This window comes from Arvicola amphibius, chromosome 9, assembly GCF_903992535.2.
Source record: "Arvicola amphibius chromosome 9, mArvAmp1.2, whole genome shotgun sequence".
Taxonomy (NCBI): Eukaryota; Metazoa; Chordata; class Mammalia; order Rodentia; family Cricetidae; genus Arvicola; species Arvicola amphibius.
The window spans coordinates 118,673,720-118,686,141 of NC_052055.2; the positions used below are offsets into that span (position 1 = coordinate 118,673,720).

Below are 12,422 nucleotides of genomic sequence, written 5' to 3' on the forward strand. Positions count from 1 at the left end.
GCCTGGGTTCAGCTGGTTGCCCAGGGACGTTTGGCATCATCAAAAGGTCAGGGGTTGCTGGTATTCCTTTTTTAAAGCTTGGGTAAGGCCCCTTGCCTTGGGCTCTGACTTGTGTATCCCTCTGAGCCATTGGGTGTCATTTTGAATTTAAATCTAGAAATTTTAATTCAGGAGTGTTTAACTTAAAAAAAAAAAAAAGACAAGAGAAAGTACACAGGACGAATAGCCTGGGCACAGTCCCCATTCAGGATCTGCCGTCCTGAGCAGCTGTCCCCAGTGACCGGAGTACCTGGGTGTCCCTCACCTACCTCGTTGGGTTCCCAAAGCCAGACATCGAAGGTGGGCTTCCGGAGGGCTTCGATGGTCTCTGGGGAGAGCAGGTACTAGGAAGATGGGAGTGGTATGTTAGCCAGACAGTGGGGCGTCTGTCTGTGAGTGACAAAAGCCAAGCCCACGGCCGCATCAGGCTGAGCATTTTCTCTCTTCTCCACTCCCCCTCACAGATGCTGTGTACAGACTCAGGGCTGTCCTTCCTTGGAAGCTGTCACCGGACTCCCATATTCAGTGGCCTGGGCTACGAGGGGCTCCTAGGACCAGGGTCGATCAGGGGCTCCTAGGAACGGTTGAATAATAGAACTGTTCCCTGTATTTACTGTGATGGTAATCTCATGACTACGTGTGTCAGAACTCACTGTGCGAAGACTCTAAGAAAATGAGCTCCACAACTGTCAATCACATCTCAACAGTGAAAGCTACATAAAGCGAAGAGAAGGGACAATAAACCACTGGGCACATGTTCACCTCCCTGCTGAGCAGCTCTGCTGGGTTTGTCTTGGGTTGGGGGAACCACCCCCCCTCCCCCGGAATCAGCCTCGAGCTAAGCCACACCCTAGCTGATGAAGGCCTGAGGCTGAGGTTGGGTCCACTGAGCACTGAGGTGTAGGGTGAACTGTCGGCATCAAGGATGGTATTCTAGACACAGGCAGCAGGAGGGCCGCCATGGGGTTAGCCTTCTTCATTCTCTTAAGAAGGGACTGGTGTGGAGGCTGGTTCAGTTTGTTCCCAGTCTGGGCCGTGTAATCCCCAGACAGGATTGCAAAAGATATTGGCCACGTTTGTCCATCTGGAAAGGTGCTGGTCTCCTGGATTATACTCAGTGCACAGCTTGGACAGATGTGGAACAAATCACTGACTCGTGGGCTCCAGGGACCTATGGGGACAACCTGTGGGTGGTCGGCCTAACCTCAGCGTAAAAGTGAGAGCCAGGGTTTAACCGGAGTCCGCGTTATTTGGAGGCATCGAAAACAGCTGAATTCCAGGTCATAGCTACTTGACTCTGGGCTTGGCTGCTTTTAAAACTCAGGAAACTTTTGTGAAAAGCTTTCCATAAAAACTGTGTTGTTCAGGGACAGGGGAGCCAGTGGTGCAGATTTTTTTAAGAACCTTGTTAAAGTTCCTTGGTGGGATGTTTGTATGCAGATGTCTTTTATGTCGGCTGTGGGCCGGGGAGGGAGGGAGCTCTGGAATTGCTTCTCTAAACAAATGTCCAAGAGAAAAATATCCTGCCTGACAACCTCCCACCCTTCCTAAGCCCGCGATAGGGATGGGGGGGTGTTGTCACTGTGCAGAGTCATGGGTTCCTGCGTCCTGGGTCTGAGGGACACAGAGCTAGAACTGACCCTGGGCCAGAAACCCATCTCACCTTGGGGTAAGTGGGGACATCACGTCGGGGCGTCAGCTTCTTGTTATCCAAAAAACTGTATTTACAGGGACAGTTGGTCCTGGAGGGGAGAGGAAGAACTAGTTATGGCATGGTACTCTGGCCGGGAAGCCCTCAGGGCAGCAGAGCAAACGGAACACATAGCCCCAACCCCAGGATCTGTAGCCTCAGCCCCGGACCTGTAGCGCTAGTCCTGGAACACACAGACCCAACCACCAGATTTGCCATAGGAGTATCCGGCAGGGCGGCTGGGAGATGCTTGGTTCCCAGCTTGCAAATAGGGGGCACCCTGAAAGCCAGGTGATAATGTGGCCAGAGTTCGCTTTTAGTTTAGTTTATTAATTATACATGTATTTATTAATAATTTATAATGAATAAACTTACCATTTAGAAATAAATTTATTATAATCTATTAGTCTATTATTTAAGAGATATCTATAAAATCTTTTTAAAAGACATAAGTACTCTTTTTCTTTTCCTTTGCTTTTTTTTTTTTTTCTGAGACAGGATCTCATGTAGCCCAGGCTGGCCTCAAACTTGCTATGTAACCAAGGATGACCTTGGACTTCTGGGCCCCCTGCAGGCTAGGACTATAGAGGTGCCTTACCACCTCTGGTTTATGCAGCGCTGGAGATGGAAGCCAGGGCACAGGAGGCAAGCACTCCACCAGCTGAGCCACATCCTACACACAGCAGAACACCTGATCCTCAAAGACTCAGCCAGTGTGGCGGTCCACGCCTGTGACGTCAGCACCCAGGTGATGAGGCTGAAGGGTCTTGTGTGTGCAGCCAGCCTGGGCCACAGGTGGGGATCCCGACTCAGAACAAACAAGAGCCAACAAACACAGCAGAAAAACAAAAGAAACCCTCATGTCCCCGCTTGTCCATTTCTCCCCAAGCTCCACACCCTGAACATTACTCTGAGAACAGCCTGGGGTGTCCTTTCAGAAGGTTCTGAGGCACAGAAACACATGGCTAGACACCTGAGCTTTCCAGACACATGCAGTGTTGGGTTAGGAAAACGGGTGGTATTGTGGGAAAATATATGCCCTGTATGGTTACAATTTAATCTCATTTTTTTCCTAACATTACAAGCAAAGAAAATCACAAAACAGTATTTTTAAGTTTTTTTTCCTTCAAAACTAGTTGAACATACCCAAGAAAACACCAGGGAGGAAGACTTTGCAATGGATTTAAATTGAAGATAGGCCTGGATGTTGTCACTACCAGTGACCCCCCTGCCTCTCTCTGGGTTGTCTGGAGTCTTCCGTGAGCCTGCGATATTTCCAAGCCTGGAATCATAAATCTATTCCTTCTGAAACACAGCCTTTACCTCCCTCCCAACGACACACTTGCCAAGACTACCAGGTTGCCGTGATGGCCGCTGTAGCAAACACAGACGCAGTAAATCTGTGACAGAAGGAACTGACCGAATAGCCCAGTGTAGCCATGCCACCCCTGCCCTGTCCACACGCCAACCCCTCTGATTTCAGATCGGCTCCTCTCTTGGCTGCGTAGGGTGGTACAACGCTCCCTTTCTCCCTGAATCTCGTTTGTATAAACATTCACACATGTGTTCAATTCTGTGTCTTCTGCCCCCACCCCACAAGCATATGGAAGCCCTCACCAGGCACTATCTATGCTGACACTGGAATCCCGCTCCTTCCTGCTGAGGCCTTGGGGGCAGACCAGGATGCTGGGGGCCTGCTGACCCTGATTAGTCAGCCACTTCTCACTCTGGGCCCTGTTGCCACAGGAACCAGCGTCCTCCAGCTGAACAACTGGCATAGCACCTCTTCTTTTCGTCCCATTCGGAGCTCATTTTTGTCTCATTTCCTGGGCTTCCCATCCTCCCATCCCCTGGCGATCAATCAGTTCATGGTCAAGACCATTTGTCTGGGACAAAGGCAGAGATTATAGCCTCCAAACCTCAGGCACTACCCCATCTTTCTGCATGACCCCATTCTGGTCTTGCTTCCTTCTTGTTCCTTCATTGTGCTGTGCGGGAGACCACAGTTGCCGCATTCAACTTACTTCTGCCCTGAATATAGTCCAGCCATGGGAGTTCTTTCTTTGCTGGGAAACAGAGGAAACTGAAGGGGTCTAAGGAGAAGACATCCTGCCCAGGGCGCTGGCAGGCTGTGCGTTCGCCTCCTGCTGACCCCAGGCAGGTTCTGGTGGATTCAGACACGAGGCACGGTGTGTTCACAAGTGGGCTCTTTAGGCTTATGATTGTGGGGCTAGCTGTGATCCCCCCATACCCACTCCACCAACTACCATTCTTTCTGCTCCCCGAGAAAGGCAAGAATATGGCACCTGCATCCCTCAAGGGTACAACATTTCTTCACAATCCAGGTGAGGCTACACTACACAGCCTCATCCGGGGGGGATGGAGGCTTGATTTCTGGGCGTGCATCTGTGCTTAAAATGAACTCCTTCCATCAACAAGACAGAAGGGGAAGTACAAACACCACACTCCCCATTCTGCATCCAGAACACTAAAGCATTGGGTTCAGGAGAAAACTGGTACAGGGCCCTGAGCCACGACTAGGTGTGGACTGGACCACAGCCAGTGCCCCAGATCGGCTTGTGTGTGGAGGTGGAACCTGAGCATGTCGCCCCCTTGTGGACACTAAAGCATCCCACGGACCCATCTCGCTTACAAGGAATGCCCCATCACTGCCTATGGACAGTGCCACTTCTGCAGCTTGCTGGGGCACTGGAGGGCTCCGGCTTACTTCTCTGAGCTCTAAACTGTACCTGTGGGGTACAGAGGCACACTTGTCACTGAGCCAAGCCAAAGACCCACTACAGGCAGACTGCCAACACTGCTAATGGGGGCTGGCACAGAGGCCACTTGCCCCTACTTGGTCCTGGGGAGTCATGCTTCCTGGGGTGATAGCAGGCTGAGTGAGGCCTTGGGTTCAAGGTTGTCAGGTTGGTTTCCAGCCTCACCTGACTATCATCTGTCCCCATTTGACCCTGGGTTCTTCTTAGAGGGACTCTCTTGACCCCTGAAGAGCTACTTCCATAAGAACAATGGGAGTGAACTGTTCACTCAATTTCCTATGGCTGCAAAATGCAAATCAAATGGAACAAGAGCTCCCAAACTCTACACCAGCTGGCCAGTCCATGTGACACTGAGTCGATGTGGTCCCCATAGGATAGCACGGTGTACTTCTTGCTCTCCCTGAGACAACTCCATGGGACCACTGGCTTTCCACGTACCTCCTACCTGCAGCAAGAGCCACACCCACCCTCAGCAGGCAGCCTGGCTTTATTTGAATTCAGGCAGTGGTCTCCAGTGCAGCTTGGGATTCTAAGACAACCGAGATTGCTTGTTCGGGGCTAGTCCTTGCTCAGGGGGTTGCCTTATGGTCATGCACTCTGGATTTTTGTGGATAGTCCTGCTGACCAACCATCCAGCAGGTACATTTTGCTTGGATTATTGATCACTGGTCTCTGCAGACATCACCTTTGATGGGCTGTGTGATCCAAGTTCATGATAATGGGAACACTTGCTGTGCCCCTCTGCCAGAAGGGGCTCCCCATGGGAACTGGGAGACCTGGGGGTGAAAACTAGGGTTCCCTATAAACACCTTTGTCTTCTTATCGTTGTCTTTAAAAATAGATAGCAGCTGGGTGTGGGGGCATGTATCTTTAATCCCAGCACTGGGAGACAGAGGCTGGGGGATAAATCTCTGTTAGTTCAAGGCCAGCCTGGTCTACAGAGTGAGTTCCAAGACAGCCAGAGCTAAACAAACAAACAAAAACAACAGCCACAACAACAACAAACCCAAAACAAAACAACAAAAACCAGACCTCAACTTCTTCAAGTGGGAAATTTACCGCAACACAAGTCTGAAGGAGAGTGAGCTCCTTCTCATGTGTGGCCATTTTCCAGCTTGCGCCTGCCACAAAACCCCATTTTTAAGAAAACATAGGGGGCTGGGAAGATGGCTCAGCAGTTATGTGAGCACTGACTGCTCTTCCAGAGGACCTACCTGGGTTCTATTCCCAGCACCCACATGGCAACTCACGACTGCCTGTAACTCTAGTTCCAGAGGATCCGACACTTTCTTTCAGCCACCATGGGCACCAGTCACGCAAATGGTGCACAGATACACATACAGGTAAACACTCATGCACATAAAGTAAAAATAAACAAAGAGACAAAACCCTTCAAGAGAATGGGATGGAGGAGCACTGGTACAGCAGGCTTCCTCTAGCTCGTGTCAACCACGTTGGAACCAGAACGACCAAGTCACATCAGCTTTTCTGTCTGGGGACACAAAGCCATATTCCATCCCATGCTTTCCGCACGGACCCCTTTCCAGGGCCCAGTGCTGCAGGCTCCGGGCACACACTCACCTGCTGTTTCTGGCGGCCAGCTCCTCCCTCATCTTTTTAATGTCACTCTTGCATTTTTCGATCTCCACCACTTTAAGTCCTTCCACTGGTGACAAAGAGACACAAATGGGGGTCACCAGAGGTAATCACAAGGACCTAGCCAGGCTGGTAGCTGAGGGTCTCAGGACGATGCTGGCTCATGGCAAAGGCTTCCACGCCTTCCCATGCTACTGATATGTGGGGATCCCTCAGCTCCCCACCAGTCAAGAAACAAACAGGCAACGTCAAGGAAGAGCAGGGTGAGTCTCAGTCACATTCTGAGCAGGGGAGGGGGTGTCCCAGTGAACTGGAGAGTGTGCCTGCCAACAAGCTACTAGCTAAGATGTTCCCTCGGAAATGCAGGGAATGCCTGGAAATGCTGCCGAAAGCTGGGTCCTTGAGGAACCAAAAAAATGATATTTTATGACCAACTCTTGGTTTTCTGCCAAAGGACAGTGCCCACCGTGACAATGTACTCTCTTTCTCACTGAGTTGGGTTCCGAATAACTGTTAAAAGCACAGCATGGTCCCTTCTAAAGGAAAAACAGAGATTCAAAGAGTCGGCAGGTTCCTAACAATGCCTCCCACCCAAGAAGAGGAGCCGCAGCTTGGGTACCTGTTTGAAGGCAGCCTGGCATAACTCAGCCTCCTTCTGGGCTTTCTAGAACTTTCCAAGGTAGTAGTTAAGCTGGGATAGGATTCTGTAGGGACACTGCCTCTTCTGCACAAAGGGACACAGTCAGCTCTGGTCCTGGTGACTTGTTTCTGGGCCAAAGAAACTTCTGTCCCTCCCATACAAGGCTGGTAGGAAGCTCTGCAGACCAAAATGAAGGCCTCAGGTGCCAGTGGCTGGGTTAAGGGTGGTGGCAGCCTGGGGACAAGCTGGGGGGGCATGTTTGTTCACCCACTCAGTCACCCTCCTTTGGAGTGAGGTTCTTTACACTTTCCTGTATCGCTGGTACCCAAAGAAGCTGAAGGTCAAGGGTGTTCTTTTCAGGATAGGTGCTCAGGCACCCCTGGGGGTCCTTAGCAATGGATTTAATTTGGCCACGTGGCCTTGTTTAGACCTCCTGGTTACATATTTGCAGACCAAAGGCACGCCTCTAGACCACAAATGCAATACATGCTAAATAAAAAACCACAGCAAGCCTGCCGTTCAAATTGATAGATGCACGAGAGGCAGGACCTTGTGGGAAGTAAGCGGAGCCATGGAGAGGTGACCCACAGCTCTGCTTGCCGTGTGGGTTTGAGACAAAGCTGTCCCATGTGACACAGATCAGCTCAGTTGTGCAATTGTCACCTTGGTGTGTCAGACGTTGGGAGTACAGGTGTGACCTACACCTGGGATTCTGCAGCTCACCGCTGGCCCCATTCCAGTTCCTCCACCACTCCATGGAGAAGGAAGCCTACTTCAGGGTACGGATGCTCCATACGGAGAGGCAATCAAAAACAATGGCGGGAGGCCGCTGTACTCATGGCCTGGCCCAAGTTCCATCCTTTAGGGCCCTCTTGTTCTCTCTTAAGCTTGGCATACAGGTAGGCACAGATACCCCAAGCTAAAGTAGAAGTTGCCAGGGCCCTAGTGACGCAATCAACATGACCTTTTGCCATGCTGCCGTGCAGAGTTATCTTGCTTTGAAACCTTGGAAGTGCATGTGGACTTCAGAAGGGATTTCTGAAAAAATAATGTGTATGCATGTTTTGCATTCATGGGTGTCAATGCACCACCTAAGTGCAGTGCCCCAGGAGGCCAGAGAGGATGCTGGATGCCCCTGTAACTGGAGTTAAAGATAGTTGCCATGTGGGTGGGTGCGGGAAACCAAACCCAGGTCCTCTGGAATTGCAGCTAGTGTTCTTAATCACTGAGCCATCTCTCCAGCTCCAACTTTGGAAGGGTTTTGTGTGGACTTCTGTATCTTGTACCTCCAAATGAAAAGATTTGAGAGTGACTTCCTAAGAGATGGTGGCTCGGAGGAAAACGGGCCATAACAGCAGCTAAGGCAGTTTTCATCTTCTTCTACATTAAGAATGCACAGGATCGGGGCGGGGGTGGGGGGGAGGTTGCTTGTTCTCTCCTGGCTGCAAAACTAAGGCTCTCCACTCAAAGGCAGGGAGCTGAGCGCCACTTTTCAAAGCCTTTTCCTGGGGCTGCTCTGAAGGTTTGCCTCAGGTACACTTCTGGGAGGGGGGGCCGATACAGAAGGGCTGGTTTGGTTCAGTTCAGTATGGAAATTCTGGATTGTTTGAATGCCCCGTGTCCAACTCTGCTCCCAGGGGTTAGCTCTGGCTGTGGCCCACACTGGTGTTTAGGTCTTGGTTCAGGTCCGGGGCATGGGTACAAAGGATAGAGGGAGCAGGGTTGCCCTGTGCCCCTCCCCTCCCCAGTGCACCAGAAAGGAAGTGAATAGCTCCAGGCAGGACAGGAGGCAAGGGCCAAGCTGTTCCATGGTTATGAAATCACCTTTGACCCACCAGTAATCCCAGACGCCTTAAAAGCTAAACATTTACACAGAAAGGGAGAAAAAGCACTGGAAGTCACGGAGGAGAATCATGTATTCGGCTTAAGGTCAAAGGGCAAGCAGGAAATTCCATTCATGACAAGGTCAGTGCAGTGTGGGGGTTTACAGGTGGCCAGGCTAGCTGGATGTCCCTCACCCTGAGACACAGATAATAGCTGATGGTGGCCAGGTGAAGCTGCATGTGTACACATGCCCATGCGTGTGTCTGTCCACGTCTTTACATATTTTTGCATGGTTGTGTCTATATGGAGCAGGGACTCGAGCTGAGCTCCTGGCAGCCTATGCAGTCATACAGGGTCAGGACCATCTGGTTTGGACAATTCCCTACCGTCCTGCTCCGAATGAGGTCTGACCGTAGTCCCCACTCAAACTTTTCATGCTGTCTCCCCTACTTGCATATACCCGACATGTTCTATCTGCATCTTCAGAACGAGGACTTAAGTATCTGAAACTCAAAGTCCCTGGGGATCGGCATGGTGACATTCCTGGCTATATCCATGCTAAAAGGAGAGGTCTCTGGAGACTCTGGAGACTAGAAAGGGGTCAGCTAAGAGGACCAGGAATGAATGAGCCCAGAGCCACCTGGATTTCAGTGGCAGAGAGCCCGTGTATACAAGGCCACTCCTGGGGGTGCAAGAAGGCACGGAGATGCCAGAAGCGAGACCTACAGTTGGGAACCTGGGACAGAAGAGGCATCAGAAGAGGACAGACAAATGGAGGGTGAGGAGGTAACCTGCTGTGTGTGGCAGTCATTAGCCAAATGGTGACAGTGGCTTTATGTATCTGTTGATGTGGCTGGTGCCCTGGCAGCAAGCTCCTTCCATGGTCTGTAGCTAAAGTCCCCCTCACGTTTAGAGAGTCAGTACTCCATACATCTCGGCAGGAGAATAATCTGATCTCCCCTGGCAAATGATGAATGCTCACTGCAGTGGGTTGAACTGTGTCTCACAGAACATGTGACCTATCCTAAATCCCGGACCCTGAGAATGCCACTTCAGACGAGAGATCCCTGGCAGTTATGAGATGGGACCATCCTCGATTCAAACAGAGGTGTTTTAAGAAACAGACGGGGAGATATGGTGGCTGGGAGGAGGGAGCCACATGAAGACAGGGGTAGGCTGCAGCCATGGAGTGATCCCAGCCAGGTAAACACCAACTACCAGAGTCAGCCTAGAACGGACTCTCCCTCAGATCCCAGAGGCGCCAGCTGACACTTTCTGAGCCAGAGTTTCCGGCTCCCAGAAGGCACTGCTGGGATTCAGACCCCCGAGGTGCGGCACTCTGAGGTGTGAACTTGTGAGGTGGCCCCAGGAGTGCACACTCTAGTACTCTGGCTGTGCTTCAGCTCCAGCAGGCTTGGAATCTGGTGCCAGTGGGAGCAATGGCAGCGGGGACCATGGGGATCCAAATGAGGAGATGCCAGAGGGGTGACAGAGGGATTAGGAGTTCCAAGGATAGTGTGTGTGTGTGTGTGTGTGTGTGTGTGTGATTGTCATGCTGCACCACACCCTCAAGCAGTGTGGTGGGCTCCCCAGGACCTCCTCTTCTGTTCAGAGCCGTCAAGACGGCCAGACAGGCGTGCAGGAGGGTGCTGCCTCCCTAAGGAGAAGTGGCGCGGACTCCAGACACTGCTTTTCTTGTCTCATTGCTGAATGAACTGGAGTGGTCACTATCTCTGGTTCCCCATCATCCCAGGCAAGACAAGATAAGTCTTGAGGACTCAAAGATCAGTTGACTTGGGAAAAGTCAGCGTGCTTTGAGAAGGACACACGAGACGATGGGAGCGTGTTTCAGCTTATTCCAGGGAGCTGGGTTTTATGTGATAGAATTTTTTTTCTTGAAGTAAGAAGAGAAGCGATTAAAAGGCAAGATTAAAAAAAAAAAAATAAAAAAAGACATCCACTCAATCTTCCAAACAGAATCTGCCACATATTCTTCGGGGATGCTTGCCTCTTAATGGCTTCCTGTTTGGATTTTGTTTACTCAGCCCAAGTTAATAAATTAGGTGCTCGTGTATTGCCAGGCTGAGCCTGACAGTGACAGAGAGCCTGGCTGTGGAACTGAGGGTGGAATGTGGGATCCGCAGGCCGATAGGGCGGAAGCATTGAGCCTTTCATTGATCCCTTCACGACAGATGAGGGGACTCGAAGCTGTTTCCCTCCCCAAATCTGACTTTTTGGAACCTGAATGGAGACTGGACCTGAGTTTCTTCTTTCCTGTAGCAGTGGCTGAAAACTGAGATGCAGATGTCATATACTTATTCCAAACTCTGCAGAAGCAAGCTGCATAGCGGCGTGAAGAGACATTCCCCTGTCTCATGCAGAGAGGCGCAGGGCTGGAGTCCTGGCAGCGGTTCTGCTGGGCCAGACGGAGGCCATTTGGGGTATTACTCTGTGTTCTGTGTGGCTTTGTACGAGCTATGCTTCATAGAAACGTGTGCTTAGATCTGTCCTGGTCTAGCCTTTGTTAATATCAGAGCGGCACGCCAAGAAAGGATGTGTTTGCCGTCGGTACTAACTCGTTCGTGACTCTAAGCGGCTAATTCTGACGGTGGTTAAAAGTATACACGGAGAGCGGAAAGAAGGAAAAAAAACCACTCCACTCACGTTCCACCCGTTTCTCCAGCACGGCCAGGTGGTTTGCAACTTCTGCTTTCAGCTCGTTGATCTTAAACGCTCTGGAGGGAAAAGTAGGAGAAAAGATAAAACATGACCCAGACTGGCAAAACACCTATGGGTTCCTACCTGAGGTGAGGTCTCCAAGGAGGCTAGAGAGGGGACCAAGACAGCAGGAGATGCATTTTAAAGAATGCATAATGGGAGCTGAAGAGATGGCTCAGCGGTTAAGAGCATTGCCAAAGGTCCTGAGTTCAATTCCCAGCAACCACATGGTGGCTCACAACCATCTGTAATGGGGTCTGGTTCCCTCTTCTGGCCTTCAGGCATACACACAGACAGAATATTGTATACATAATAAATAAATAAATATTTTTTAAAAAGAATGCATAATGTCCCTGGGTCTGGTGTCTTTACTACTCTGTCCTGGGTTCTCTGTGTAGACTTAAAGGTGGGTTGACCCCAAGCCTGTACCCTGCCCTGCCCAACACAGACAGCTACGGGGTACTGCCATGCTCAGAAATCGCTCTGAGAAACTAACAATACTGACATAGAATTTAGTAGGGTATTGATGAATGGAAAGGAAGCCCCGCCTCTCGACCTACACAGCAGCTCAGTGGGAAACACTCATTTGTAAAAGGTTGTTTTGTAGGCGGCTCCAAGTCCTGGAAGAATGGAGTGGTGGGGGTGGACTCACCATCCCCGGAACTCATAATCTTCCAGCAGCCACTGGACACAATTTTGGGGATAAGATGAAGGTTTGCTAGAATGTGCCTGGCTAGGCTGGCTACTGAAGCTATAGAGGCTCACTATGGCTAGGCTCAGCTCCCACAAGCCTGACAAGCACATGCAGGGAATACGGTACCTGGAGAACTGCTCTGCCAGCTGGGCCAGCACACCCTGGATGAGTTCTTCTCTTTCTACAAACCAAAGGAGAGAGACCGATGCAGTGCAGGCTGGGAGGGAGGACGCAGAGGCAGGCAGGTCACTAAGGGTTCTGTCCCTGAGCGAGCTGCAGGTGTTACCTCGAAGGATGCTTAGACTGTCAGTCGCGGGGAGCAGGGCCTCCCTGAAGAAGGTTCCCCCTCTTCTCTGCTGCCTGCTCTTACTGGCTCAGCCTGCTCTTACTTGTCAGTGGCCCAGGCTGATGTTCTCCAGGTACTACCACAGCAAGATAAGG

At 50.9% G+C, this 12,422-nt stretch overlaps 1 protein-coding gene across 6 annotated transcripts in view; it reads right to left on the bottom strand.

Annotated features, from left to right (window-relative positions):
* Nucleotides 1–12,422, bottom strand: part of Pde9a (phosphodiesterase 9A) — an 89,095-nt gene that overhangs the window by 17,310 nt on the left and 59,363 nt on the right. For 4 of the 6 annotated variants that reach the window (XM_038342593.1, XM_038342594.2, XM_038342598.1 and 1 more), the window contains 5 exons: nucleotides 12,108–12,162; nucleotides 11,234–11,304; nucleotides 6,091–6,175; nucleotides 1,703–1,781; nucleotides 309–383 (listed from right to left, as the gene is read on the bottom strand). In XM_038342593.1, coding sequence (XP_038198521.1) covers nucleotides 309–383; nucleotides 1,703–1,781; nucleotides 6,091–6,175; nucleotides 11,234–11,304; nucleotides 12,108–12,162 — 365 coding nt within the window. Of the gene's footprint in view, nucleotides 1–308; nucleotides 384–1,702; nucleotides 1,782–6,090; nucleotides 6,176–6,724; nucleotides 6,844–11,233; nucleotides 11,305–12,107; nucleotides 12,163–12,422 lie in introns of those variants that run through there. The other 2 variants (XM_038342597.1, XM_038342596.1) reach the window with 2 other exon arrangements.